This window comes from Miscanthus floridulus, chromosome 5, assembly GCF_019320115.1.
Source record: "Miscanthus floridulus cultivar M001 chromosome 5, ASM1932011v1, whole genome shotgun sequence".
NCBI lineage: Eukaryota > Viridiplantae > Streptophyta > Magnoliopsida > Poales > Poaceae > Miscanthus > Miscanthus floridulus.
In genome coordinates this window covers 23889696-23915886 of record NC_089584.1, presented here as the reverse complement: position 1 = coordinate 23915886, position 26191 = coordinate 23889696, and the positions used below count along the sequence as shown (strand labels likewise).

General features: G+C 43.5%; 2 protein-coding genes and 1 pseudogene across 4 annotated transcripts; 2 read left to right on the top strand and 1 right to left on the bottom strand.

The window, feature by feature from the left end:
• Window positions 1-5616: 5616 nt before the first annotated feature.
• Window positions 5617-11597, top strand: LOC136449692 (uncharacterized). 3 transcript variants are annotated; one of them, XM_066449847.1, is made up of 4 exons: window positions 5617-5805; window positions 6656-6711; window positions 7754-11036; window positions 11123-11596. In XM_066449847.1, the coding sequence occupies exon 3, from the start codon at window positions 7905-7907 to the stop codon at window positions 10947-10949; it is 3045 nt and encodes a 1014-aa protein (XP_066305944.1). In that variant the 5' UTR covers window positions 5617-5805; window positions 6656-6711; window positions 7754-7904; the 3' UTR covers window positions 10950-11036; window positions 11123-11596. The 3 variants fall into 3 exon arrangements, with proteins under 3 accessions (XP_066305944.1, XP_066305945.1, XP_066305946.1); XM_066449848.1 differs by lacking the exon at window positions 6656-6711 and having other exon boundaries at window positions 7919-11036; XM_066449849.1 differs by lacking the exons at window positions 5617-5805; window positions 6656-6711 and having other exon boundaries at window positions 7876-11036; window positions 11123-11597.
• A 3819-nt stretch (window positions 11598-15416) lies between these two features.
• On the bottom strand, window positions 15417-24958 carry LOC136449691 (paired amphipathic helix protein Sin3-like 3; annotated as a pseudogene).
• LOC136454417 (uncharacterized) lies at window positions 24652-25344 on the top strand. Its single transcript, XM_066454850.1, has one exon. The coding sequence runs from the start codon at window positions 24652-24654 to the stop codon at window positions 25342-25344; it is 693 nt and encodes a 230-aa protein (XP_066310947.1).
• Window positions 25345-26191: the final 847 nt, after the last annotated feature.

Below are 26191 nucleotides of genomic sequence, written 5' to 3'. Positions count from 1 at the left end.
GTGTTGTGCCCAATGAAGGGGTACAACAGCTCTATTTCATGGGGCCTTCTATTTAAGCCCCATGGCCGGCTCAAGCTCACTCTTTTGGCCATTTGCATTAACATAGCAACCTTGTGAGCTTAGCCAAAGCTAAGACTCATCTCCATCATTGATTCATCATCTTTGTGAGATTGGGAGAGAATCCAAGTGTATTGTTTGAGTGATTGCATTTAGAGGCACTTGGTATTCGTGTTTCGCTGTGGGATTCGCTTGTTGCTCTTGGTGGTTGCCACCACCTAGACGGCTTGGAGCAGCGGAGGAGGATTGGTATGAGTTGGTGATTGTTCGTGGCCATCTCCTGTGATTGTGAGGGGATTTGTATCTTCCCCGGTGGAGCGCCTAAAGGTAACCCTAGTGGATTGCTCGTGTCATTGAGTTACCTCACTTGTGGGTAGGTTCTTGCGGCGTCCAAATCGTGTGGATGAGGTTCGTGCAACACCTCTTAGCCGTCGAACCACCAAGTGTTGGTCGACACAACGGGGACGTAGCGTGTTGGCAAGCACGTGAACCTCGAGAGAAAATTGGTTGTCTCTTGCCCTTTGGTATTCTCCCGGTGATTGATTTAGTGTTTATCTTATGATTGGTTCGCTCCTCTACACGGCGGTATAATCACTCTACTCACCTATTTATATTCTTGTAAACTAGTTGTAGCAAGCTCTTTAGTGTAATTAGAATTGAGAGCTTGCTTTATTGTTTTAAGTTTATCTAGTGGAGCTCTTTAGTTAAGCAAGTGTGAGAGTTCTTAGTGAGTAGTGACCTAGAAAATTGTGTGTCTAGAGATCATAGCAACTAGAATTGTTGGATAGGTGGCTTGCAACCCTTGTAGAGCTAGAGCAAGTTTGCATTTCGCTATTTGTTATACCAATCAAATTGCTCTAGTTGATTTATAGATTTTTAAATAGGATATTCACCCCCCCCTCTAGCTATATTAGGACCTTTCACTTGGGTCGGCTCTGGCCAAACCACCACCTCGGCTAGGTCCGTGGTGAGTTCCTTGAGCTCACACGCTACCCCTACTACTCTAGCGTTGTTGTAGCTCACTGGAACATCATCGCTTTTGCTGTAGGAGCTCCGCCATCGTGGTCCGGCTTTACTACGGTGTCCCGGCTCGCGTTTTCATCGCCTAGCGTTTCGCATTCACGCCTAGGCAAGTACCGGCTCCTTATATAGGGCTGGGTGGGTCCCGATTGCCCAGCGAGGGTCGTCGGTGCCATCGGCTACCACGCCGACATGCGTAGCCAGGTCAGGGACCCCCTGATGTGAAAGACAGATTGTTGCAAGGGCCGTTTTGCATAGTCGCAGACTGAAGGAATAGTGCACTTAGTGCTCGCGCTATTACCGAGTAGCCCAAGGGTGTTTTCGCAAAATGACCGGCGCACAGGCCTCCCCGTTGCGGACCGTCACCACGCTGTTGGGCCACGCCCGCATGGGCCATGTCAGTGGATCACGCGTGCGTGCGCGTGATGCACGGGAGCGGGCCATGCCGCTCACTCGCGGGTCGCGCGGGTTGAATTCAGTTTTCCTTTTTCCAATGAATTAGTAAAGGATTATTCAATTTAGTTTTGAGCCGATCTTTGGAAAATTATAGTAAATTCTGTAGGTGTCTAAAAATAGTGACACAAAATTTGTTAGGTTCAAAAAATGTGATCTATCTGTTGGTGTAGTTGGTTTACTTATCTATGATAATGATAGACTCATTAATTCATTTAGGAAAGCTTAGCATTATTTAGATCAATATTTATGGAAATTTTTTGTGGTAAATTGGTAATAGCTTTGACCATAAAATTTTTATAGTAGATTCATTGTATTATTATGTGCTCACTGTAATTTTTGTAGCCTTAGAATAATTTGATAAATATGGTAGCTAGTACTCCTTGTTTTAGTATATATATAGTAAATCGGTATTAAGAGTAAGAATGCCTTTAATTGCTAAGTTAATACAAGCAATATTTTATACCTGTTTAGTGGAAATGATAGGCAACTTAGTGTCTTAGTCGGCAGAGCTAATTTAGTAGCTTGATAGATGTATTTTATTTTAAGAGTTGTTGTTGCCGTATTACTAAATGTTGCATCATTATTTCATGCATGTAGATAACGAGTTGGTAGAGTTCATGCATGCGGGCGAATAGGAGTACGAGGAGATCATTGAAGAGTACGAGGTGGAGATTCTCGTTCATGAGGGAGCTCCAGAGCCATCAGTTGCTGACTTTGTTGATGCCCCACCTGCCCAAGGCAAACCCCGGTGCATAACCTTATTTTGAATAATCACTGAATATATATATGATGTGCATTTATGTTACATGCATTTTATGGAAACTACATGCATAGATATACCAACCTAGGAGTCCTACTAGTATAGGTCGAGTAGCCGCTATGCTTAGAATTTTGGTAGCGTGAGTAACCTACCATTACTCACAATAGGTGATTATTAAGATCAATCATGATAAAATGGTGGAAAGAAAAAATGGAGACCAGGCAGGGATATGGTTTGGGTATTAGTGGGTGTAAGAGGTTGTGTCATGCGGCCAACGGGGCATAGCTTGGTTACACTTTTTCCCTGTCCGTGTTGGTTAAGGACCGCCCGTTGCAATAGACTCTAGGCAAGTCACAGACTTATTATCCCGAGCACATATTTGGGTATGGGCGCAGGGAAGACTTGTTGCTCTCTTGTCATGGGTTCTGGCTCTTTTCGGACCGACTGATTGGAGGTGGGGATGGTGGAGGTCTAAGCACTACACTGAGTCTGGGATTCAGTAGCGGGCGCTTATAGTCCAAGTTTAGACGGGGACCTGGACCGCATGATAGGAGAGTGGCGGGTTGGTCCTGCTTGTGCCTAGGGTACAAGCAGGGCGTGTGTTTCGGGGTACCCAGCTGGGCATATTGATTCGTGAATCACCGGGTGATCTGGTACGGATTGTCTACACTCTAGCACCGTAGTAAGAACTGAAAGAGGAAAGGTGGTGAAATGGAACTGTTTGCTCAACTCCTGCTTGAAAGTAGAATAGGTGCTTACTTAGAATGGCTAGATAATGAAAAGTAAACCCAACAAACCATAAAGCTTATCATATTCCTTGGAGTCGGAAAATTATTCCCACTAGTCGGATAAGTCTTGCGAGTATATTATGTACTTAGGGTTTATTTACCCCTATTGCAGGTACTGCTTGAGGAGTAGCCGTTGTATGAAGGATTCTTCTGGTGGGCACAGATGGATCCTTGTATATTATCGATAGATGTTTCTTTTTATTCTGTTGTTAAATTTTCACACTCTGAATTTGGCACTGTAATAATATATTTCTAAGAACTCTGGATGTATGAAATAGACTAAGTAATGTAAACTCGTTATCATTATTGGATCTTGATAGAAAAATATGGATTATTCAGGCTCTCCCTTGGGGTGTGCTCGACGGAACCCGCTCGATGTAGCCCGCTCTCGGGGTGCTTAGTGTCTGGTGGAAGACGAGCACCTCCGAAGGTGTGTTATTTCGGGCGGTTCTGTCACATGCAACATGTGCAAAACCAAGATCCACTTTGAAACATCCATATGGAACATTTGCAACATAAGTCTAAAATAGATGAAACACTTAAAACATGCCCTTAAAACATGCATGTGTAGCCATTACAACATGTGCAACACCATGATATACTTTTGAAACATCCATGTGAAACATTTGAAACAAACGTCTGAAACACTTGAAACATAGATTGCAACATGTGTATATTGCCTTTGCAACATATGCAACATCCCAAATCGACTTTTGCAACATTCAGATGAATCCTTGAAACATGTTTGAAACGCCTGAAACACTTGAAAACATAGTATTTGCCTGCGCGGTCATGGACTACCTGGTGGGGAACTGCGGTGGCGCAAGCCTCCCCTTCCTGCCGACGATGCGAGGTGGATGGGGGTGCCGGCCCAGGTGCAGGCGCAAGCCTTCCCCGCCTCCCCTTCCACGATGGGTGAGGTGGATGGGGGTGTGATGAGGGCGCGTGATGTAGCGTGGGGAGGGGTCGGGTGCCTCGCGGGAAGGAGCAACGCATGAAGGGGCCAGCCACGCGGAAGAGACGCTAGAGCAGGCACTTCATGCTAGGGAGGGAGCGGAGAAGAGAGAGCATCCTGCCACGGGACCTTGCGACGGCATGTCGTCCGGAGGTGCGGTGCGGGAGCGGATAGGAATGAGTGGACAAGAGGATAAGATGGACGAGATGATTTTTTTTGATAAACTCTTGAGGGGATGGGAGGGGATTGTTGGGCTGGCGTCGCGGCCCACCAAGGAGCGTCCAAGTAGATGGACACCTGCACCATAGCATTACCGCTTGCCATAAATTGATCTTGTACTTCAAAATCAAAGTGATTTCCTTTTCTTTCTTTCTCTATCTTGCGATTTTCTTTAAAACTTCCTCCATCCACAACAGCCACAAAAACACATAGGAATTCGAAAATGCATGAAAGTTTCTAATGGAGCATGTGGATACATCACAGAACAAACATATGAATTAGAATAGAGACATAGGTATAAAGAAAAGTTTCCAAGTGATTGGACCTCATCTTAGATTTCCTCTAAATTTCCTATAGGTCGAGCCATTCCACAGGAATTCTATATGGTTCAAAATGACCAATATTTTTATTCTAAAGGGCCACATACAAAAAGAGTCTGTCTATTGGACAACCACGTATTTTTTGCAATTCCAACACATGAATTTTTTTGCACCATAAGATTAAGATCCAACAGCCTCCACCCTTCTTCCACATCTAGCCTTCTTCTACCTTCAGACAATCACAAGATCACAGATCCACAGATCATAGATCACATATCACAGAAAACAAAATTTTTTTTCTATGAAAGGACAAATTCACAGATCCACAGATCATAGATCACATATCACAGAAAACAATTTTTTTTCTATGAAAGGACAAATTACAGAACGGTTGGTTCCATTGCCACCTTCGGCGTCGCCGCCGTCCCCGACGTCCGCGGCCATCTCGCCGTCTGAGTCCGGCACCGCGGCGCCGGCTTTCCCGGCCAAGAAGCCGTCGAAGTCTGCGAAGAAGAAGGAGGCGCCGACGACGCCGGTGCCAAACAACGCTGCCGCGGCTGTGGCTGCGGCTGCTGCGTCGGCGGCGGCCACGGGGGAGGGGAGGCGGTGCCTGCACTGCGAGACCGACAAGACGCCTCAGTGGAGGACGGGGCCGTTGGGCCCCAATACGCTGTGCAACGCGTGCGGTACAAGTCGGGCCGCCTCGTGGTGCTGCGCTGCCGCGTACGTGCTCTCGCGTGTGTCTTGTGCTAAAAAATTTATGTGTTTTTTTTTTGCTAAAACACATGTGTGTTGTATAGCATTTCTGTAGAAAAGTTACTGTAGATTTACATCCTACAAAATTTGTATCATAAATCCTATGTTCCAAAGGGGCCAGCACGCATGGTCAGGATAGATATGAAAACGCGCGCGCGCGCGTGTGTTTGAGCAGATGCAAAGGAAACGTGTGGAAAATAACGGCCGAGGCGGAGGCCCGTTCGCGCTCTCCCGGGCCGAGCAACCAGAGTCTGGGCCGGCCGTCCGCCGCATTCCCCCCTTCCGTTCACGGTCGACCCAGCGGCCATCTCGCACCCCTCTCCCTCTCCCTCTCCCTCTCCCTCTCCGACGACGACTGGTGTGAGTCTCACCCCGCTCTCGCTCTCCGACGACTGGTGGGCCGCCGCCGGTGCTGCCCTGCGCCAGGTGCCGAGGCCTTCGTCGTTCTATTCGCCGGCGACGAGCACCCACCAGGTATTCCCATCCCGTCTCTTCCCTTCCTGCTGTGCGAAGCCGAGCACCCAAACCCTAACCTAAAGCTATTTGGCTATTTGATGCCTCCTGAACCTTTTGGAAAAAATTGTCGGATGTACATGTGTACACCCATGTCCCTTTGGTAGGTCCGCCCCTGCGGGATATGGTAGCGAGTAATTTTGTTTGCATGTGTTTTTTGGGGCGGGTTTGGTCACCAATGTCTGTTCTTTTGTTTGAAGGTGTTTGGAGCATGGAACAGGTGGTGCTTCCAAACCTAGATTTCATTTTAGTAGCCATGAGTCCATTTCTGGTTTGGTTGGGGTTTCTGTAAGACCCTTGAGGACATCTCTTCTCAGATGGAGGGTGCCTGAGCTTCTGGGGCCACAGACGTTATTGTGTGCATGCGTAGCTGAATAGTTGGGTGTTAGTGGCTGATTACAAGAATGTCCATGTATATTTGATAACTAAGGATTGCTTTTTCTGCTGTTGTATATGTTTCGCCTTTCATGCAGACAGAAAGAAGTCTTTCTAGTCATTAGTCAATACCTAAAGTCCTCTCCATCTATATCAAATGGGTGAAAGCTCGTCTTTTTAACCCTCCTCTCTTGCCACCGTGGAATTAGTTGCATAAATAAATAAATAAAGATTGTACTAAGAGCTACATATCTTTGGCCCAAAAGGGCAACAATTTTGCTATATTTTCAATATCAACTTTTAGTAGTGAATCTGATGTTTAAATTATGCTGTCAATCTAAAATTGTTGTGTGTTTCTTTTATTGTAAAAAGACTTTGTTACGATATATATAGCATAGTGAAATTTGAACACATATTGATGATCACTTTTATGCAGGCAAGCTTCTGCTTCTCTGCATGCAATGATGAACTGATGATTATCGTTGATAACAGGTAAGTATTCTTTGTGCCATGTTACAGCTATTGTAAGCTTGGACGTGCTCTTTATTCTCTTCTAATTTGTCGCCCTGTCTCTGAAGTACGTCCATATTTGGCCCCTTAACTCTCTCCATTTTGTCTAATCCCCCCATCCCACAAACTCCATGACCATTTAGTGTGTAGAAACCTCAACTTTGCTTTTTCTTAATGTTAAACTTTAGCACTAGAACCTGCTCGAAATTGTTTAGGACTGTTGTGACAGTGGTTTTAGAATTAAAATGAGAAAAAAATAACAAGCCACAAAAAATTGTGAAACAAGTTCTACAAACTTTAAATAAATGATTCGATAAATCTTGAAAAGAGATTTCTGGTGCATGCACACCTCAGCTACAGTGCAAATTTCTGGATGCCAGTCATCATGGATGATGCAGAGATTTCTCGTCATTGGTGACAAGGTTTATATGTTTTTTTGGAATTTTCTAAAGCCTTTCATTTTTGTTGACTTATTGAATCTTTTATTTGGAACTTCTAGAACGTATAAACTCCAGTTGTTTTTTGTGGGGTTCCCTGTGTCCCAAATCTGGAGTTTTCTTCCGAAAAATTTGGAGGTGTTTTAGTATCTGTTCCTCACTTAAATCCAAAAACCACTTTTACTGGGCTTAGGGGTCAAAACTAAATGGAATTGAAAGTTGGGATACTCAAACTAAACGTTATTGGAGTTAGGGTCAAAATTAGAGAAACGGAAAAGGAGCGAGATATGGACTTATTCATATGTTCTTATTTGGTGTTATGAGTTTTTCCCGCTTCTTGCTGGATGACAGGGATGCATTTGGGCCTTTGACTACAACAGGGGATTGTCATATGGGATTTCATGTTTGAATTGTGGATGCATATTTGTAGTTTTTTATCACTTTGAATGCTGACCATACTGTAATTTGTAAGAATTTTTGTGCTAATTGTAGAATATTACAAAAACTACATTGTTTATTTTGTTGCAGAAAATTGCTGTTATGCTGGCATGTTTGTTTTATTAACTACATTGTTTACTTTTTTGCAGAAACTTGCTGTTGGTTTTTGTTCACATATTTCTATGGGCAGCCAAAGATTTCTACAACCTGCATTGCACATCTTATTATTAGAGAACTACTCCAGTGATTACTACATAGTATAACATTTCTGCAACGATACCAATTTCTCTTCTTGTTTACATGGAGTGCAACAGAGATGAGGCTGCTAGAGCGAAAGCACTTGCAGAAAGAAAAATGCTGGACAAGGATTTTGTTGGTGCAAAAAAGATGATTATCAAGGCGCAGCAACTCCTCAAAGAAGTGGATGACGTTGACATTCCAAAAATGTTAACTGTTTGTGATGTTCATTGTGCTGCTGGAGCTAAGGTGAATACTGAGATTGATTGGTACGGAATACTGCAAGTACCTGTAAATGCTGATGACGCACTGATAAAGAAGCAGTATCGTAAGCTTGCCCTTTTGCTACACCCTGACAAGAACAAGTTTGGAGGCGCGGAGGCAGCATTCAAATTAGTTGGAGAAGCAAACATAACTCTTACAGACCGGTCAAAACGTTCTGTGCATGACATGAAAAGAAACACCTTCAGAAGCATTATAACAAGACCCAATCATCAGGCACCAAAAAGACCTGCACCTGCTAGATCTAGTTCTACTCCTGTGAATCTCCATAATATGCATCAGCAACATCTGCATCAAGCCTCAAATCCTACAGGTCCGCAAACAACATTTTGGACTATTTGTCCAGCTTGTGGCATGAGATATCAGTACTACCTCTCGATCTTGAAGAAGGCTTTGCGCTGTCAGAATTGTTTGAAGCCATTTATCGCACATGATTTGAAGGACCAAGCTATTCCTTCTGGGGCAAATCAGCGATCTGCTGGGGTTTGGAAAAATGCAGGCGCGCCACAGAACTCTGCAGGCCCTCAAACAAATGTCACTGGTCAGAAAAGTTGGTCTGCCACTTCAGGAGTTCATGTTAATATAGGTTCTCATCATGCTAACGCAGGTGGGCTGAAAAACAAAATGAAATCTGCCCGGGCCACCAGGAATCCTTCAAAAGCTTCAACTGCTGGATTGAAAAGGGGCAGGAGGGCGGTATTTGAATCTAGTGAGTCTAGCGTATCAGAAACCAGCAGCGACAGTGAGGAAGAGATTCTAAAACATGGTGCTGAAAATAGTGCAGGGCCAGGTCAACAAACTCGCAGATCTAGCAGGCGGAAGCAAGAAGTTAAGTATAATGAGAATAGTGATGATGATAATGATGATGCTGAAGATGATGATAACACAGTTGAGGATGATTTTGTGGATTCTCCTGCTTTGAAGAGGTTAAGAAAAAATGGTCTGTTCCATGGTGATCAAAGCAATAAAACAGCAAAGCTGAATGAAGACATTGCTGGCCATAATGGTCCTATAAATGGTGTGAGTAACTGCAGTAACATGAAAGATACAAAGAATGATGGTATGCCATGTGGAGAGAAGACTTTCAATGGAGTTGAACAGATGAAGAGAGAAACAATGCATGCTGGAGAAAATAGTGATGGCAAAGAAAAGCTATTTCATTTTGTCAGCACCAATGGTCCTGTTCTAAACGATGATGATGCTTCAGAAGATCATAAATACACTTTCCCAGATCCTGAATTTTTTGATTTTGATCAACTTCGAGATGTAAGTCAATTTAGAGCCAACCAGATCTGGGCTGTCTATGATGATCAAGGCTGTATGCCTAGATTTTATGCTCGAATCACAAAGGTAAAAGTTAGTCCAAAGTTTATGCTGCATTTTGTTTGGCTGGAGTTTGATCCTGCAAATAAAGCGGAGGAGGCATGGTCTTACAGGGGTCTGCCTGTTGCCTGTGGACACTTTAAGCATGGACAGTCAGAGACAACTAAAGAGACTAGTATGTTCTCTCGGACTATATCTTTTGAGAGAAGCAAGACAAAAAACTGCTATGTAATATATCCAAGGAAAGGTGAAGTTTGGGCCCTTTTTAAGGGATGGGATATTGGTTGGAGCTCAGACGCTGGCAATCACAAAAAGTTGAACCATCAGTATGAAGTTGTTCAAGTCCTCTCTGATCTCACCACGAGCACTAGTATTATTGTCATGCCGCTTGTGAAGATAAAAGGCTATGTTAGCTTATTTATGCAGTCTGGAGAGGCAGCTCCATATGTGATACCTCAGGGTGACACACTAAGGTTCTCTCATTGTGTCCCGCATCATTTGATGAGCGGAACTGAAAAACAAGGCATTCCAGAAGGATCTCTTGAACTTGATCCTGCAGCGCTTCCCTTCAACTTGGAAGCGGCTTTTCCTTCTGCTAACCCAGAATGCAGTTCTGTAAGAAGTCAGGACCGTGACTCCAAACATGCTGGTTTGTCCAGTGGAGATCGCAAAGGATCCATGAATGTGGGGCAGGGGCAACATACAAAATCCGTGAATGCAGGGATCCCTACAAAGACACCAAAGGAAGAGAAAATCAAGCATAACACTCATCTGCCTGAAGTTACAGATGTTGATGACGATGATGATAACATTTGCCAAACAGAGTATGTATGTGCTGAATCAGAATTCTTTGATTTTTCAGAAATAAGATTGCTCCAAAGGTTTTCACCTGGGCAGATCTGGGCTCTCTATAGTGATATAGATAAATTTCCCAATTACTATGCATTTATACAGAAAGTTGATCTCAAGAATGATAAAGTACAAGTTAGATGGCTGGATGTCTGTCCTCAAGGAGAAGTGGAGAAAAGATTGTCCCAAGAAGAACGGACCATTGGCATTGGAACCTTTAGGCTTTCCAATGTCCATGAGATGATGACTTACACTGGTACAGATGCCTTTTCTCATCGTGTTGAGGCCAGATATACTGGCAGAAAATGCGAATATGAAATACTTCCTCGTCTTGGTGAGATATGGGCGGTTTACAAAAACTGGGGACCTGGATGGACTGCTCAGGATTTTGAAAAATGTGAATATGAACTGGTGCAGATACTTGGCCATATGGATTCCTCCATACAAGTTCAGCTTCTGAGGAAGGTGGATGGTTATAAGATGGTATTTATGTCATACAGAGCAGAGGGTTCTGTGAAGACAATAAGGAAGGATGAGTACCCCAAGTTTTCTCACCAGATTCCCTGCTTTCATCTCACACATGAAAAAGGTGGCAAGCTTCGAGGCTATTTGGAGCTTGATCCCTTATCACTACCAGAGGCATTTCTCAACTGATTTTGATCTGAGATAAACCTTATCAACAACGAATCTGGAGCCTTCTTGTGATGAAGTTTCTGGAACTGAGGCTCATTGAATGTTAAGGTGCACAATTCAACACTGTTCAAGTGACACTGACATAAGATGTCTGTATTTCAGCATTCGTAGCACTAACCTTCTTATTTCTTAAGGTGGACTACCAATCTGCACAACGAAGGCATTGACTGTTGGACTCTTCGCTGGATGGCTGTCCTGCAGCTGCAATTCACAAGGCTAGTAAATTGTTTGTAGTTAGCTTTAGCTGTATCTGGGGTTTAGTTCTGGTGTAAAAACTGCCACTTTTCTTCTCTTGTAGTGTACTCTAGTAGTACTGTGTTTAAACTGTGGGATGCATGCCAGCCCGATTAATTATCAGAAGAGTTCTATTGGCCACCCTTCCCTGGAACTGAAACATGAAATCGAGATAAAGCCAGGTCAGGCTGATCGATCAACGCTTGTGTTGCTTTGCAGGGGACAGGGATGACATCCTCCTGCGGCTTATCATTTCTATTCGCATCTCCTTGTATATGGTTCGCTTCGCTGAAAAGCTATGGCTGAAAGTACTGTTTGTTGATTTGTTGCAAGAGAAAAACATTGTTTGTTCGCTGAAATAGTACGGCTTATAAGACAAGCGAACAGGGCCGAAGTTACACATCCAGATTTTGATATGGCCATTTCTTTTCTTGAATTATGTTTATTTGCTATTACAAGTATTAGATGAGTACTCTGTCAAACTTATTTGAATTATGTTACAGAATTGTTACGAGCAGGCATATTAGTTGAATTTGCCATTCTGAAAGAAACGACCAAGCCAGATTCAGAAATGTTGGAGGGGAAGGGCGTAATCACGGGAGAGTAAGACGCATGTATCTTATTACTTGCTTTCTGACTACAAAAACTCCACTACGCGCGCTCAAAATCCCAACTAACTAATTCTAAAACAACCCTCATCTGAAGGAACTAACGAACTCACAGGATACCCGTATATCTATAAAGTATACCAGTATCCTAAGCGACAAACACGACATCCTGATAAGCAACTAACTGAACATCCTGAAGAAACTAAGGGCACGGCACCACTACGCGCGCTCCGTAGCTCAGCTAGAACTGGAGCCTTTTTGGCAGAACCAGCTTTTTTTTGGGCAGAACCAGTTTTCGCAGAAGTAACCAAAGGAAGGGGACGTGAGGCTAAAGATACTTGGTGGTGGAACGAGGAAGTCCAAAGGGCTATTAAGAAGAAGAAAGAATGCTATAGACGCTTGTACCATGACAGGAGTGTGGACAACATAGAGAAGTATAAGGTGGCAAAGAAGACTGCAAAGCGAGCTGTAAGTGTGGCAAAGGGTAGAGCGTACGAGGATCTTTACCAACATTTGAGTACGAAGGAAGGAGAGAAGGACATTTATAGGATGGCTAGGGTTCGTGAGAGAAAGACACGGGACTTCAACCAAGTTAAGTGCATTAAGGATGAAATGGAGCATCTCTTGGTAAAGGAGGATGAGATCCGACATCGATGACAAGAGTATTTTGACAAATTGTTCAATGGTGAGAATATGGACACAACCTTTCAGTTGGATGACTCTTTTGATGACACCAATAGGCGCTTTGTGCGGAGAATCCAAGAATCTGAGGTCAGAGAGACGTTGAAAATGATGAAAGGAGGTAAGACGATGGGACCGGATGGTATCCCAATCGAGGTGTGGAGATGCCTCGGGGACATAGCTGTAGTATGGTTAACCAAGCTATTCAACCATATTTTTCGATCGAACAAGATGCCTGATGAGTGGAGGAGAAGTATATTGGTACCGATCTACAAGAATAAAGGGGATATTCAAAGTTGTATAAATTACCGAGGAATTAAGTTGATGAGCCATACTATGAAGCTATGGGAGAGAGTTATCGAGCATCGCTTGAGAGCAATAACGCGGGTCTCTATGAACCAATTTGGTTTCATGCCCGGAAGGTCAACCATGGAAGCCATTTTCTTAATAAGACAAGTTATGGAGCGGTATAGGGAGAAGAAGAAGGACCTACACATGGTTTTTATTGACTTGGAGAAGGCTTATGATAAAATACCAAGGAATGTTATGTGGTGGGCGTTGGACAAACATAAAGTCCAAACAAAGTACGTCGGGCTCATTAAGGACATGTACAGCAATGTTGTGACTAGAGTTCGAACAAGTGATGAAGACACGGATGACTTCCCGATTAGGATAGGACTATATCAAGAGTCAGCTTTGAGCCCTTATTTGTTTGCTTTAGTGATGGATGAGGTCACAAGGGACATACAAGGGGACATCCCTTGGTGTATGCTTTTCGCGGACGATGTAATGCTAGTTGATGAAAGCCGGACAGGAGTGAATCAGAAACTGGAGTTATGGCGGGAGACTTTGGAGTCCAAAAGTTTTAGACTTAGTAGAACTAAAACTGAGTATATGAGATGTGACTTCGGCACTACTACTCGGGAGGAGGAAGATGTTAGTTTGGAAGGTCAAGTATTGCCTAGGAAGGATACCTTTCGATATTTAGGATCAATGCTACAGATGGACGGGGATATTGATGAAGATGTTAGCCATAGAATCAAAGCAGGGTGGATGAAGTGGCGGCAAGCGTCTGGTGTCCTATGTGACAAAAGGGTACCATAGAAGCTAAAAGGCAAGTTTTATAGGACGGTGATTAGACCTGCTATGTTGTATGGTGCAGAATGTTGGCCTACAAAAAGACGACATATTCAACAGCTAAGTGTCGCGGAAATGCGTATGTTGCGTTGGATTTGCGGTCATACAAGAAGGGATCGAGTTCGGAACGATGATATACGTGAGAGATTAGGGGTAGCGCCAATTGAAGAAAAGCTTGTCCAACACCGGTTGAGATGGTTTGGACATGTGCAACGGAGACCTCCAGATGCACCGGTGCGTAGTGGAATCCTAAGTCAGGATAGTAACGTGAAGAGAGGCAGACGAAGACCGAAGTTGACTTGGGTAAAGGCAATAAAAGGAGACTTGAAATGATGGAATATACCCAAAGACTTAGCCTTAGATAGGAGTGCTTGGAAGACAGCTATTCACATGCCTGAACCTTGATTGCTTCTGTTGGGTTTCAACTCTAGCCTACCCCAAGTTGTTTGGGACTTAAAGGCTTTGTTGTTGTTGTTGTTGTAACCAGTTTTCGCAGAGCTGGAGCCCGAGCCTTGAGTATTTACTGGTGTAGACACTCAAATTGGGCCTACACTGGTTTAACAATCTGCCCATGCAGTTTTTGTCCAATCTAAGAAAAAATATATCAAACGACCTGAAAATAGTACCATATTGGTTTTTCAACGGGATAAGATCACGCCTACTTCATATAAAATATGGGGTACAAACCCAATTAAGGTAGCCAACAACACAATCGATCTATTATAAATATATCCACTTTTTACCCCTTATTATATTATATCTCTTTCAACCCCCTTGTTGTGCTGCATGCCCTTGACCGGATTTGTGAATGTTCGGCCTTGTCGATCCTAAAGTACCCCCACCGCGTATTTCCCCACGAGTCTTCCGAGGAGGTGTTCATAGGTTTATCAGACGAAGAACCCGCCCTGCTGTTCGGCCTCGCAGTTAGGACCTCACTTCGTTTGCAGCCTCTGGGCAATCTAGCCCCCACATGTGTATGTGTGACCCAAATCGACGTCAATAGCCGATTCAGTCTTCGAAGATGTTCATAAAGATAGGGTTTACGTGTGTACGTTGCGTTCAAGAGGTGAAGGTGGGTTGTGAGCATCCGTAAAAAAAATGTGGTGAGCACTCAGGGCACCACTGGGGTCCACACGATAGCATTTGGCGTGGCTTCGTGTTTTGCCAACCAGAAGCACTTTGGTGTGGCTTCCTGTTTTGCCAGCCAAAAGCACTCACGTGAGGGCTTTTTTTTCTTTTTTATTAGAAAACGCGAGGGAGTTTGGTGTGGCTGCACTCACGGAGCGCCGCTGGGTCGACGCAAAGTCGAAGAAGGCAGTTTCAAAAAAAAAATCGAAGAAGGCCCATGGGAGCCACCCGGCAGATCCTACCTACTGTGCAGCCCAGTTGCACCCGACGGTCCGGCCAACCAACTCATGCACCCACGCAGCCACACCAAAGTCAACAACACCACAGGCACGCATCACCCACTACAGCGGTCAGAAACGACGATTTAGAAGACGAATCTCCAATGGCTTCCAAATATGCAGTGCCAAAACATCAAGAAGAAACACATCGTGGCTATATTTGAAGGGATACTTAAACGGTTTACACATTCTCTAGATTTTAAGGATATATTCCAATAGCAAAAATAGTGGCTCAAACGTGTACTAATTTTGCACATAACATCAAGAAACATCGTATACTAGGATTGCATTGGATGCACACGAGATATAGGTGGCAGCAACGCCTCAAAAATGAAGGGTGGAAATGCACCTCACCAAGAGGCTCTAAGAAATTACGGTGTCTGTTTGATTAACCAAGCCAAGACTACAAAGCTGTTTGACACAGGTTTAACTTTGGCTACATATCTTCAATGCAAAACGACGGCAAAAAGAACAGAAGACCTATACCAACAGCAACAAATGATGATTAGTTAAATACTTGATGGAATAGACCTACCATCGAAAACCAGTAAAAATGTAATCAGAACAAACAACATGCTGCTAATACATATATACACGTCTTTTGGCACAACAGAGCTTCTGCTGTGGCCTACATGCTCGCTTCGCTTTGCTGTATTTACCCTATCTGTTATTCCAAAAGGGAACTCTGCGACGAATTGTCGATGGAATCATTGTTCAAGCGAAGCAGCTGGGACCCCAGCAATATCTCCAGGTTTCGATACTGCAAGGGTGAAAGGGCAATGGACTGTTATAGATAGCAAGCTCTAGTCTGAAACAAACAAAAAATGCTAAAACTGAGCCTAGAACAGCATGATCCTATGGTTTGGATAGGAAGCTTTATGGAAGCTATTTGAATTACCATTTGTATGCCAAATGATCCTATGATTTGGATAGGAACCTATTGAAGCGCTGCACTTTTGCAGCATATATTTTCGAAATCTGCGAACTGTCGGGCACATTCCCACCCCGCAAAATTTTCCGTCTCTTCGGAAGCCGGAACAAGAAATCTTCAGTATCAAGGACATATGAGACCTGCATCCATGGCATTGTCAGATATGCTTTATTCTCAACTACAATAAAGCCTGAGATGGAATGTCCAGCCGAAACAAGATTGCATACCTTAGAGGTCTTGCAGGATATCTTGCATTCAAGACCATTCACAACTTTGATACCATCCATTGCCTTCAAAGAATCTGAAGGTTCATCATTAATTGAATATTTCCGCTTATTCCTGGAAGAGGCACACGATCAGGAACAAACAAGGGAAATGGAATCAGGAGCTTCACTGTGGTTGGAAAAAGATACCTTCCAAGGTAGACACCTTCAGATAATTTCTTGTCTGACGTACTACACAAATACTCGCTAAAAAGATACGAAGAAAAATTTGGATCAATTGATACTGCAGTCACTTCTGGCTTTTCGTGACCATATTCCATCAGCTGAATAGATAACCTTGTCGGACTCGAGCACTGACATTGACATCACAAACTAATCAGTATCATTCACAAAAAGAAAAGCACGATGAATTGCCAACAGTACACTACAACTGAAATATTTGTAGTAGACAAGACAAGAGCTATCATTTTGCCACATGTACAGGAGAACACAAGAAATTTTTGAGGCATGGATATCATCAGAAACTGCATAAAATGATACTTACACATTCAAATCGGTATATGCTCTCATCATGGAGTAGGACACGGGCGTTTTCATGATAAACTAGGTCAAAGAACCTCCCAGGAGATCTTGATTTTTCATATAAATATAGCTGCAGAAGCTTATTGTCCATTTCATCTGTTGCTATAGCTTGAAGCTGGCATCAGGAAGTTGAATAATGAATCTGTCATCCAGGCCCAAAAAACAAAGTGGACAGTACAAAGGGGTAAAGCAATTTACCTGCTTCACAACTTTATAAATCAGTTTATCTAAAGTAAAGAGAACATATGATTGAGTCCCAATAATAGCTCGACAGTCATCTTCAAATTTGGTGTTGTCAGAAGAACCATCAAGCAAGTTGTACAGTGCACTCATAAACCTTCATAGGAAAGACAGATCAGCTAATCATATAAGGATATGATGCATTGTTAACACTGCAGGAATGCAAATATTACTTTGCATATAGATCAGGAGGGTTTGTATCCTTGGAATTCCTCCATTTCTTTTCAGCAGTGAAAGAGTTGGTTTTTGCTGAAAGTAGTCTCTCATATAAGATCTGCAATAGACATTTATTTAGCAAAAAGAAAGTGAATGCAGAGATATAAAACAAAAGGTCCTTGAAACCTGACCTGATGTAGTCTGAACAAGACATAAAATGAATCGTTTCCATAAAATATACGTGAGAACTTCTCCTCTCGATCATGTAAAGCTGTAGGTACATGCTTGGCAAGTGGTTTAACTGAGTACAGAAAGCGTTCTGAAAGTGGTAGTGATATTCCTCCTTCCACATCATGTGTCTCAGTTGTTCCTTCTGCCTCGCCCTCACTTTCAGCTTTTGCATCCTGATCATCATGATCCATATCCTCCTCTTCCTCATCATGATCTTCACGAGAGCATTCCTCACCATCACCAGATTCACTGCCCGATGCATCTTCACCCGCCTCTGAAGCATTTTCACTGTCCTCAGTAGACCTCTGAGCACTTTCCTCACCCTCATCATCAGCATCAGCATCATTCTCACCAGCTGCCTCAGCAGAAGACGGTACCACTTCCCCAGGCCTACCCTGGAACGATCTGCTTGTAGAACCTTCCCTTCCTTTAGATGTTCCATCTTCGAAAGGAACAAAATGGTCCTCTTCAAAATCTCCATTTGGCGACAATTCACCCTCTTCTCTTTCGACTTTTGAAGTATGGGGCGCAGAACCATCATTATTTAGGTGCCCTTTAATTCCCTCGCTGGTGCCATTTAAAGATGGTCCCAACCTCCCCGTCTCCCCTCCCTGCCAAAGAAAAAATAGAAATATGGCTCAATGAATTTGCTGGATGCTTTTCTTTGGAAAGAATTTAATGTACATATTACATAAATATTAAATATCCAACTATTGTACATAGCTCAAAGTTTAATCTTGTACCTCGGCAGAAAGTAATGTTTCATTGCCAGACTTGCCTTCACCAGCTGCCTCAACTGCATCATGAGAACTTCTAGAAGCATTCACGCCTACAAATTAATTCAGATATAAGAACTAGCAATATGAAACGCAATCAACAGCAAACAGGCCTCCAGCCTAGTGGTTGGAGCTCCTTAGTAGCACCCCAGCGGGCCAGGTTCAAATCCTTGGGGGGATGAATTTCTGGGTTGGGTTAATAAAAAAACACAAAAAAATAGGTAGGGGCTGCCGACTTAAAAACAAAACTAATCAACATGTTTTGGGCACAAAGAATATTGAAGCAGCAGAACAAACCTGGCGTAAGTTCCGAATTTGCCTTATGTTGTTCAGTCCTAACAACAGCTGGATTTTCTGCTGATCGCTCAGTAGAAGCAATGTTTTGTGTGCTCAGGGAAGGTGTTTCATCTGCAGAGATAGCACCATGCACTCTTCCATTTAGTATAGCGTTTGATGGCTCTTCACCTCTACGGGCAGTTCGATCTGCATCATGGAAACAATTTTGAGTGTCGGCTGCAACTCCATTTGCTAATCTAGCCCGAGATGACGGCCCTTGTTCACTTTCATCACCGTTGCTTTGCTTGGAGACAATCCCAGCTCCGGTATTGCTTTCTCCCACATTTGCAAGACCCGATTTTGTTGTTCGGCTCTTCGGCTTAACTAGGTCGGGATCCTCAGACCCATGTTTTCGCTGAACACCCAAAATTGGCTCCAGAAAAGTTGTCCATATTCTCATCACTTTATCTAATTGATCTGAAGAGTTGCAGACTTCGCCACAGGAGTACTTAATGATCTTATGTAGATCTTCATGGATTTCCGAGTCTACATACTCGAATGACATATTGGGAACTATAGGCCGCCTATTTCCAGCAGCAATGGCAAGGAGCACGTCATCTCCCTTCCTTTTCTTCTCATTAATTTCTTTTATCTCCGTCAGGAGAGCTACACAAGGAATAAATAGTATAGTTTAGCGACCAGGCAACGGTGCAACTACAACCAGAAGAAACATTCACATGTAATTAAAGTTTTACTTCTACATACACTTTGTGCTCAGGTTCTTCGTATCTTGCTGCTTGAAATAGAAACTACGATGGTCAAGTGACTTGTGATAATTCTTGGCATATATTTCAGCCCAAACTTTGTTGAAGTCTGATCGACACCTTGACCACTCCTCCTGCTTCTGTTTGAGCCTAGTTAGAATAACTGGCAATGCAACACTAGCATTTTTGCGTAGAACATCCATCACATCCAGACCATGATCACCGTACAGTCGCTCAATGCACCTCAGGTTCAATGCTGAAAATGTTATCAACCAACAGTAACAAAGTCCATTCAGTTCAAGTATCCTCAAATATTTAACTTATGCCTGAACAAATACTTACGAGTTAAATGCTCATCGATGCGTATTGGGCTCTCAGGTTTGACTGAGTTGTCTTGCATCTTTTCTATCAGCTCTTCAACACGCTTAGTCGCTGCATTAACTGATTCCAACAGCATATCCAACTCAAACCTGAAATTTTAAGAATAAGTTCCAACCAGCATGTATTGAATCAACGTAAGCATCACATGTATAGGTTATAAAGAACAAACAATATCAATCAGTCACGAACAAAAACAAATGATACTGGTTAGCACGGAAAAAATCGGTAGTCACCAGCTCATTATAGTAGTACCACAGCGTTTTAGTAATCTGGTTTTGAGTCTTTGCTGGTTAGATGGCATAATTATAGGTAATAAGACAATATGCGCACCCGTAACACATGCAGTACCTCTAGATTTGTTAACATGGATTATGTTCTTCATCTATTCAAGCTTTACACGAACGCATCATTAAGACATAAAACTTCAGTAGCACAACTGCTAGCGGTGCTGGACAAAAAACTCATTGAGCCGGCTCAGTGGCTCATTTCAAAACTGCTCCAATAGAACTCATTTTTCTTTTAGAATAAAAATGAACTGAATTTGAATGACTTTCAACTTCGGCTCGGCTCATTCAGCTCGGTTTGAAGTTGGGTCTCAAATAATTTAGGACATCATGATAAATAAGACTGTCAATTTCGAAAAAAGCTCAAAAAAAAGTGCAGTTGGTTTGTTATCCACCCTAACTGCTAGAGTTCAACTGCTCAATTCATACATAAGTGCAGGAGAAACTGATTTCAACTTTGATCACAAGCAACCAATATCATTCTGAGAATCAACTAGACCAAGAAATACAGATTTCTGCTAGCACTGATTCTTTATGTGCTTAATGGTTTACAACATTCACTTGAAGCGCACAAGTAATGATATTCTATCAAAAAAAAAAAAGGTAACCGAAAAAAGAGGAAAGATGTAGCACATCGACAAATACCCAATTCAAAATGGTCCAACAACAAAAGCATGCAATGCATGAAATAAAAGCACACTAGGCTTGGAAAATATGGCATGTAACATAAACTATTTCTTAACACTAAGGGCAGTTTGCATCTGTTGTTTGTAGACTCAATGAAAGAGCTTTAAATGCTTATATTTGGTCCCAAACTATTGATAAAATAACTCATCTAAAAGCTTTCAACGAAGCTACCAAAACCCAGCTCCAAGAAATCTGTCAACCCCCCTGAGAGAGCACAATTTACTATGCTTCGCATGCTGTTTAAAGAGGATTTTAAAAAATGGACAACAGAGATAACATTGACTAATCAAATGCGCACAAGCAGTTTAGCAAATGGTTTTTTTTCTTTTTCTTTTTATTTTTTTTCAAACAAATCTAAGTTTAGCTCCAATACTATTGCAGTATTCACATAAGGTAAACACTGGCCAACAACATGACACTGAATATTGGTGGTAGCTCTACAAGCCCTTAGTAACATGAATGGTGGAAGATTGTTCTCATTGAAGTTCATATGCCCACAACTATTGACTCTTAATGCCCAATGCCATATGTATAACCAAGATAAATAAGAACCTGTCATCCTCGCATCGAAATAAGCTTTCCTCGTACTGATTCTTCCGCATGTGCTTAAATGAATAATCTTCACTTCCTGATGTTACTGACACCCAGTGATCATTCAGAACAGAGGCTCCAAGATCAGTCCTGTTGCTGGCCGGGGGCATGGGATACTGAAAACATGATTGAACCAGATGTTATATGAAACACGGTACACAAAGAACTACATGATATGAATCAGCTTACATTTTTAGGTAGAAGCCGGTAACTCGGAGTGCAGCGTTGACAGTTTGAGAGATCAAGCTCTGATATTGGTTTGGATAGGTTGTACTTCTCTTTGCCAGAGAACATAGGAGGTTTGTGACTAGAACCTTCCTTTGAATTGAATGTTGATCCTTTATCGAGCCTTTCTCGTTCCTTTTCTCTTTCCTTTTCCCGATCTCTATCCCTGTCCTCCCTGTCCCGATCTCTATCCTTTTCTTTATCCTCAGTTTTAACAACCCTCGCGGTTGGCCCTTCATATTAGATAAACAATGTGAATATGATATTTTGAAAGCATTAAGAAATTGTTAAGCAAAGCTTCAATCTAGTAGCCACATACTTTTGTTGAAGACACCGGCAAGAAATCCATCTGCGACAAGGGGCAAAAACTAGTTAAAACCATGAAACTTGGACAAAGGTAATATTATGTGATTACCATCCAAATGTATAAAGTATGTAAATTACCTATATTTTCACAATGCTCCAAGAATTCGTTAAACCCTTCCATGAGATCTGGATAATGCTGGAGTATATCATTCACCTGCAAATCAATGTAAATTATTCATGATTCACTTTGTGGCAAGTAAATTTGCACAGATACTTAGACATATTATAACTGAAGTGAGTAATAATATGAAAAAATTCAAACATTAAGCATGGATCATAAAATAAAATAAACAAACAAGAAACCAACCAAGTTCTTCAGTTCACTTCTCGTGATAATCTCTTGGCTGTAGATGTGTAGACATTTCAAAAACTCTTGGTAAGCTTCATGCTCCAGCTTTTCCTTCACCTTCTCACAGAAATGGAACTCATGCGTGTATACACCTAACATTGCAAGAGAAAGCATGGGCATAACCAACAAACAGAGAGCAAACAAATTTCTCCAACTGTAGATACTAATGGCACTTTACAGCAAAAAAAAAGATTTGACCACATACTAAGTAACCAAAAAGTGGAAAGGAAACAAGTTCTACAGCATATGAAAGAAACCAGCTGACCTGAGAGCATAAACACTCCAATAGTAAGCATGTTTGTGCATTACTTCCCGATCAAAATGCACGACATCTTACGTATTTGAAATGCCAGAGCAAGGTTTTACAGAAAAGGAATAAATGGTACTAAAATAACCTCAATTCAGCCACATAGTAGTAACAAATACGTCTATGCATCATTTCTTAACATCTATGATCCAGATTATTTTAAGGTTCTGCAGCACACAAATCACATTTTTTAACTATCAAGGATGGTGTTGTTTCTTAATATCAATAAGTCAGTATTGTTTAAGGTCATCCCACACCCAAATCACATTTTAACTTTCAAGGATGGTGTAGTATCTTGCATACCATACTGAGCAAAGAGAATAAATGATGTGCAATTACTAGTGTAATATTCCAAAGACTTACTCTTCAGCGCATCCTTATCGTCATATGATGAAGCAGATACACTATGGATTCCATGATTCTCACTGGGGCCTCCTTGGTGTGCCTCAGCACCTGCATTATCCTCCATCTTCCTTGGAAAAGGCTTTCGCTTACGCTGTCCTATCTCCAGATCTCTGCTGTCATGTTCACCATCCTTGTCTTCTCTCTCATAATCCCTTCTATCCCTTTCCACCTTCCGTTCTTTCTCTTTATCAAGACGTCTTCTCTGGCGATCATGCTCCACGTCAGGACGGTCAACACTAAAATCACGGTCAGCATGTGACAGATAAGCTCTGTCCCTCTGAAGAATGAGAGAGAAAAATGGCATGTCAACTATCTTTTAAGAATAAGAGATGCCTAGAAAAAGGAGTATAGTACTGCATGATCCTACTTCATGCAAGCTATTTAACTATTGTTTAAATTGAAATTAAGTGGAGCCTGCAAAACTACAAGTCATCTGTACCTTATCATTGTGAAGGGTCCTATTTGCAGGAGGCACTAAAGAGACCCTGTCCTCCCGCTTAACCAAACCACCCCTTGAGGCCGCTGCTTGTGGGGCCACTGAGGTATCAGGCAGAAAGTGCTGGAACTCTTCAAGCAAATCTTTATGTTCAGTGAACAGCAAAGCAACCTGCCCAAAAATACAAGAAAACACAGAAATTTAGCACGAGCGTAGATTTAGCACGGGCGTAGCCATAGATGGCCAAACCAGTAAGAGAAAATAGAACCTCCTGGTAAACATCTTGGATAGACTTATTATCCTTGCGGTACATGTTGAGGATGTCCAAGAATGCCTTGTAAACTTGTTCATCATGCTGAAACCGATTCTGTGAAAGGAAAAAATGTGCAATAAATCACCAGTTTGCTACATATCACACCTTTGGTGCACGATAGATCAACCTGGGCTATTTATACCTTTATCTTGTTCACGAAATTGATAGCTTCCACAAAATCGACAGGCTTCTTCTCTTCTTGTAGCTTGATCGCATAGCCCTTAGGCAAGAAGGCGTTGAACCCAAGGATCAGTTCAGGGTACCCATTGAACAACGTTTTGACACGGATAATCACTCCATTGGTGTCGATCCTGCATCCAACAGAGCAACACAATAGTATCGAGTAGAAAAGGAAAGCCAATATTTTTTGCTCCACGGGAAACATTGGAAACGGTATGGATCAGATTGGCCAAAGCGCCGGCAGCATGGACGGACCTCTCGCTCTTGAAGTCGCGCATGACCTCGAGGAACTCCTCGTACTTCTCGCGCTTGTCCTGGAACTTATCCTTAACTGCCTTAAGGTAGACGAGCGCATCATTTGTCGTCAGCTTCTGGTTGGTCAAGGCGCCGGACGGCTGCTGCGGCTGCGCCGGCGGAGCGGCACCAGCCTGAGGCGGCGGTGCGGCCGCAGGCGCTGAACCGGGCCCGGGCATATGCTGTGGCTGAGCCGACCTGCGACACACACACAAAAAAAACCGGACCGTTGGATCACATGCTAAAACCGTATAAGGAGAAAAAAACCAAAGAAACATTTTCACATGCTATACTTGAAATTGGGACGGAAGAAAGCGAATTCAGCAAAAAAAAAAAAATTCAAGCGAAACCACGAAGTAGTCGAGCAGATTCAAATACGACCGCTTCCTCGGCGACTCCATCGAGAAGCGAGGAAACCCCAACACCGAGAATGGAAGGCAACAAAGACAAACATAGAAACGGAAGTGAGCGCGGCGGAGGCGAGGAACCGGAGCGAGACGGGCCGGAGAGGCGAGGCGAGGACTCACGGATCGGATCGGGCAACGTTGGGGCGTTTGAGCTGTGACCCCATGAGCGCGTCGTCCCTGGCGCCGCGCTTCATGCCCCCATGCAGCACCAGGCGAGCTCGGCCTCCTCGTCAGCCTCCTCCGGGCCTCGGCGCGCGACCGATTTCCTCCCTCGACCACCACCTCGCGCGCTCCGCCTTCCCCGCCGCCGATCTCGCCTCCGAGCCTGCCCGCCGACGCCGACGCCGGATCTGCCGGCCACGAGCACCCTCCAACCCTCGAGGCGCCGCTGGACGCAGCGCCGGGAACAGCACGGCGAGCAGCGCGGTGGGCGGGAGGCGGGCGGGAGCTAATCGCCAGGGGAGGGGTGGGGGGGAACGCCAGACGAGAAAAGGGAACGAGGCGAGGCGGAGAGACGAAATGAAAGGGAACGGCTCGGGGGCTGGAACGGGGGTGAGGGCTCCGCTAAGTAAACCTATCGCGGAGGGGACGCAGCCCGCGGCCGTTGTTGCGCCGCCCGACGCCGCCGGATCCGAGATAAGGGCCACGTGGACGGCGGGGATGGGCCCGGCTAGGGTCAAGCGTGGTTACAAGGCGGTGAGCTCACCGCGTTGGGGAGGCTTGGCTTCTGCTGCGGGTAACACGAACACGCTTACACGCACACCGGCAGGGCGGCAGCGGGTGCGGATACCACCCCTGCCCGGCCCGCGACTTGGAATTCCTGGGCTGGGCGGCGTGGCGGTCTGGGCGATTACCCGGGGATTAGAGGGGTCAGGACAGGATTAGCCATCCGAGGCCCGCATGTCAGTGGGCGTGAACCGCGCCGGACAGGCGGCCCGTCTCGCATTGCGGGTTAACCTAACGACCGAGAGGGCGAGAAGGTGCGCCGTCGCGCGCGCGTGTGTGGGCCTATTTCCCATTTTCCTTTTGGAAAGAAATACACTGACAATTTTTTCTGTCTCGTCTTGCGTGAGTCACTCACAGAGGATGTGTATACGTATAGAACTTTCCCGCAAATACAAATAGTTCCTGGTATGCACACGTACATGGCTGTCTATCCTTAGCGCTGCGCTAGGGTTTGCTTGAGTTGGGGATGACGGACCAAATAGCTTGTATATGCCTGGAAAGAAGTGCCAAATTTACTTATTCACCTTGTTCGCTGATGCTGAAATTTAACTTATGCTGATACTTATACTAAAATGTTATAAGAGAAAAATACTGTTACATGACTGAAAAATAGTTCTAAATAAGTTTAAGTGAACAGGACCATTATTGAACAAGAAATCCGTCCAATGTACTAGAATTCATTCATCACCTCAAAGCAAAGTAAGTAATAACAAAATTAACACAAAACCCAACTCTAAATATCAAAGTCATCCGAAAAACGCAAAGAGCTCCATCGTTGCAGCCTTCGAACTTTGGCAAAGCCCTGCCACGAGCGCTTAGGATCCTCACACCCTTGCAACTAGACTCCATGAAAATATTATTTATGCTAGTCTTTAATACAATTGCTAGATGGAAGTATCGATACACACAAGTGCTCACATTCTATGTGATCTCTCACCTACTCCTCTTCCATGGAAACCACTGTTTAATAGAAACGATACTCTATAATAAACTCAGTAGAGGAACA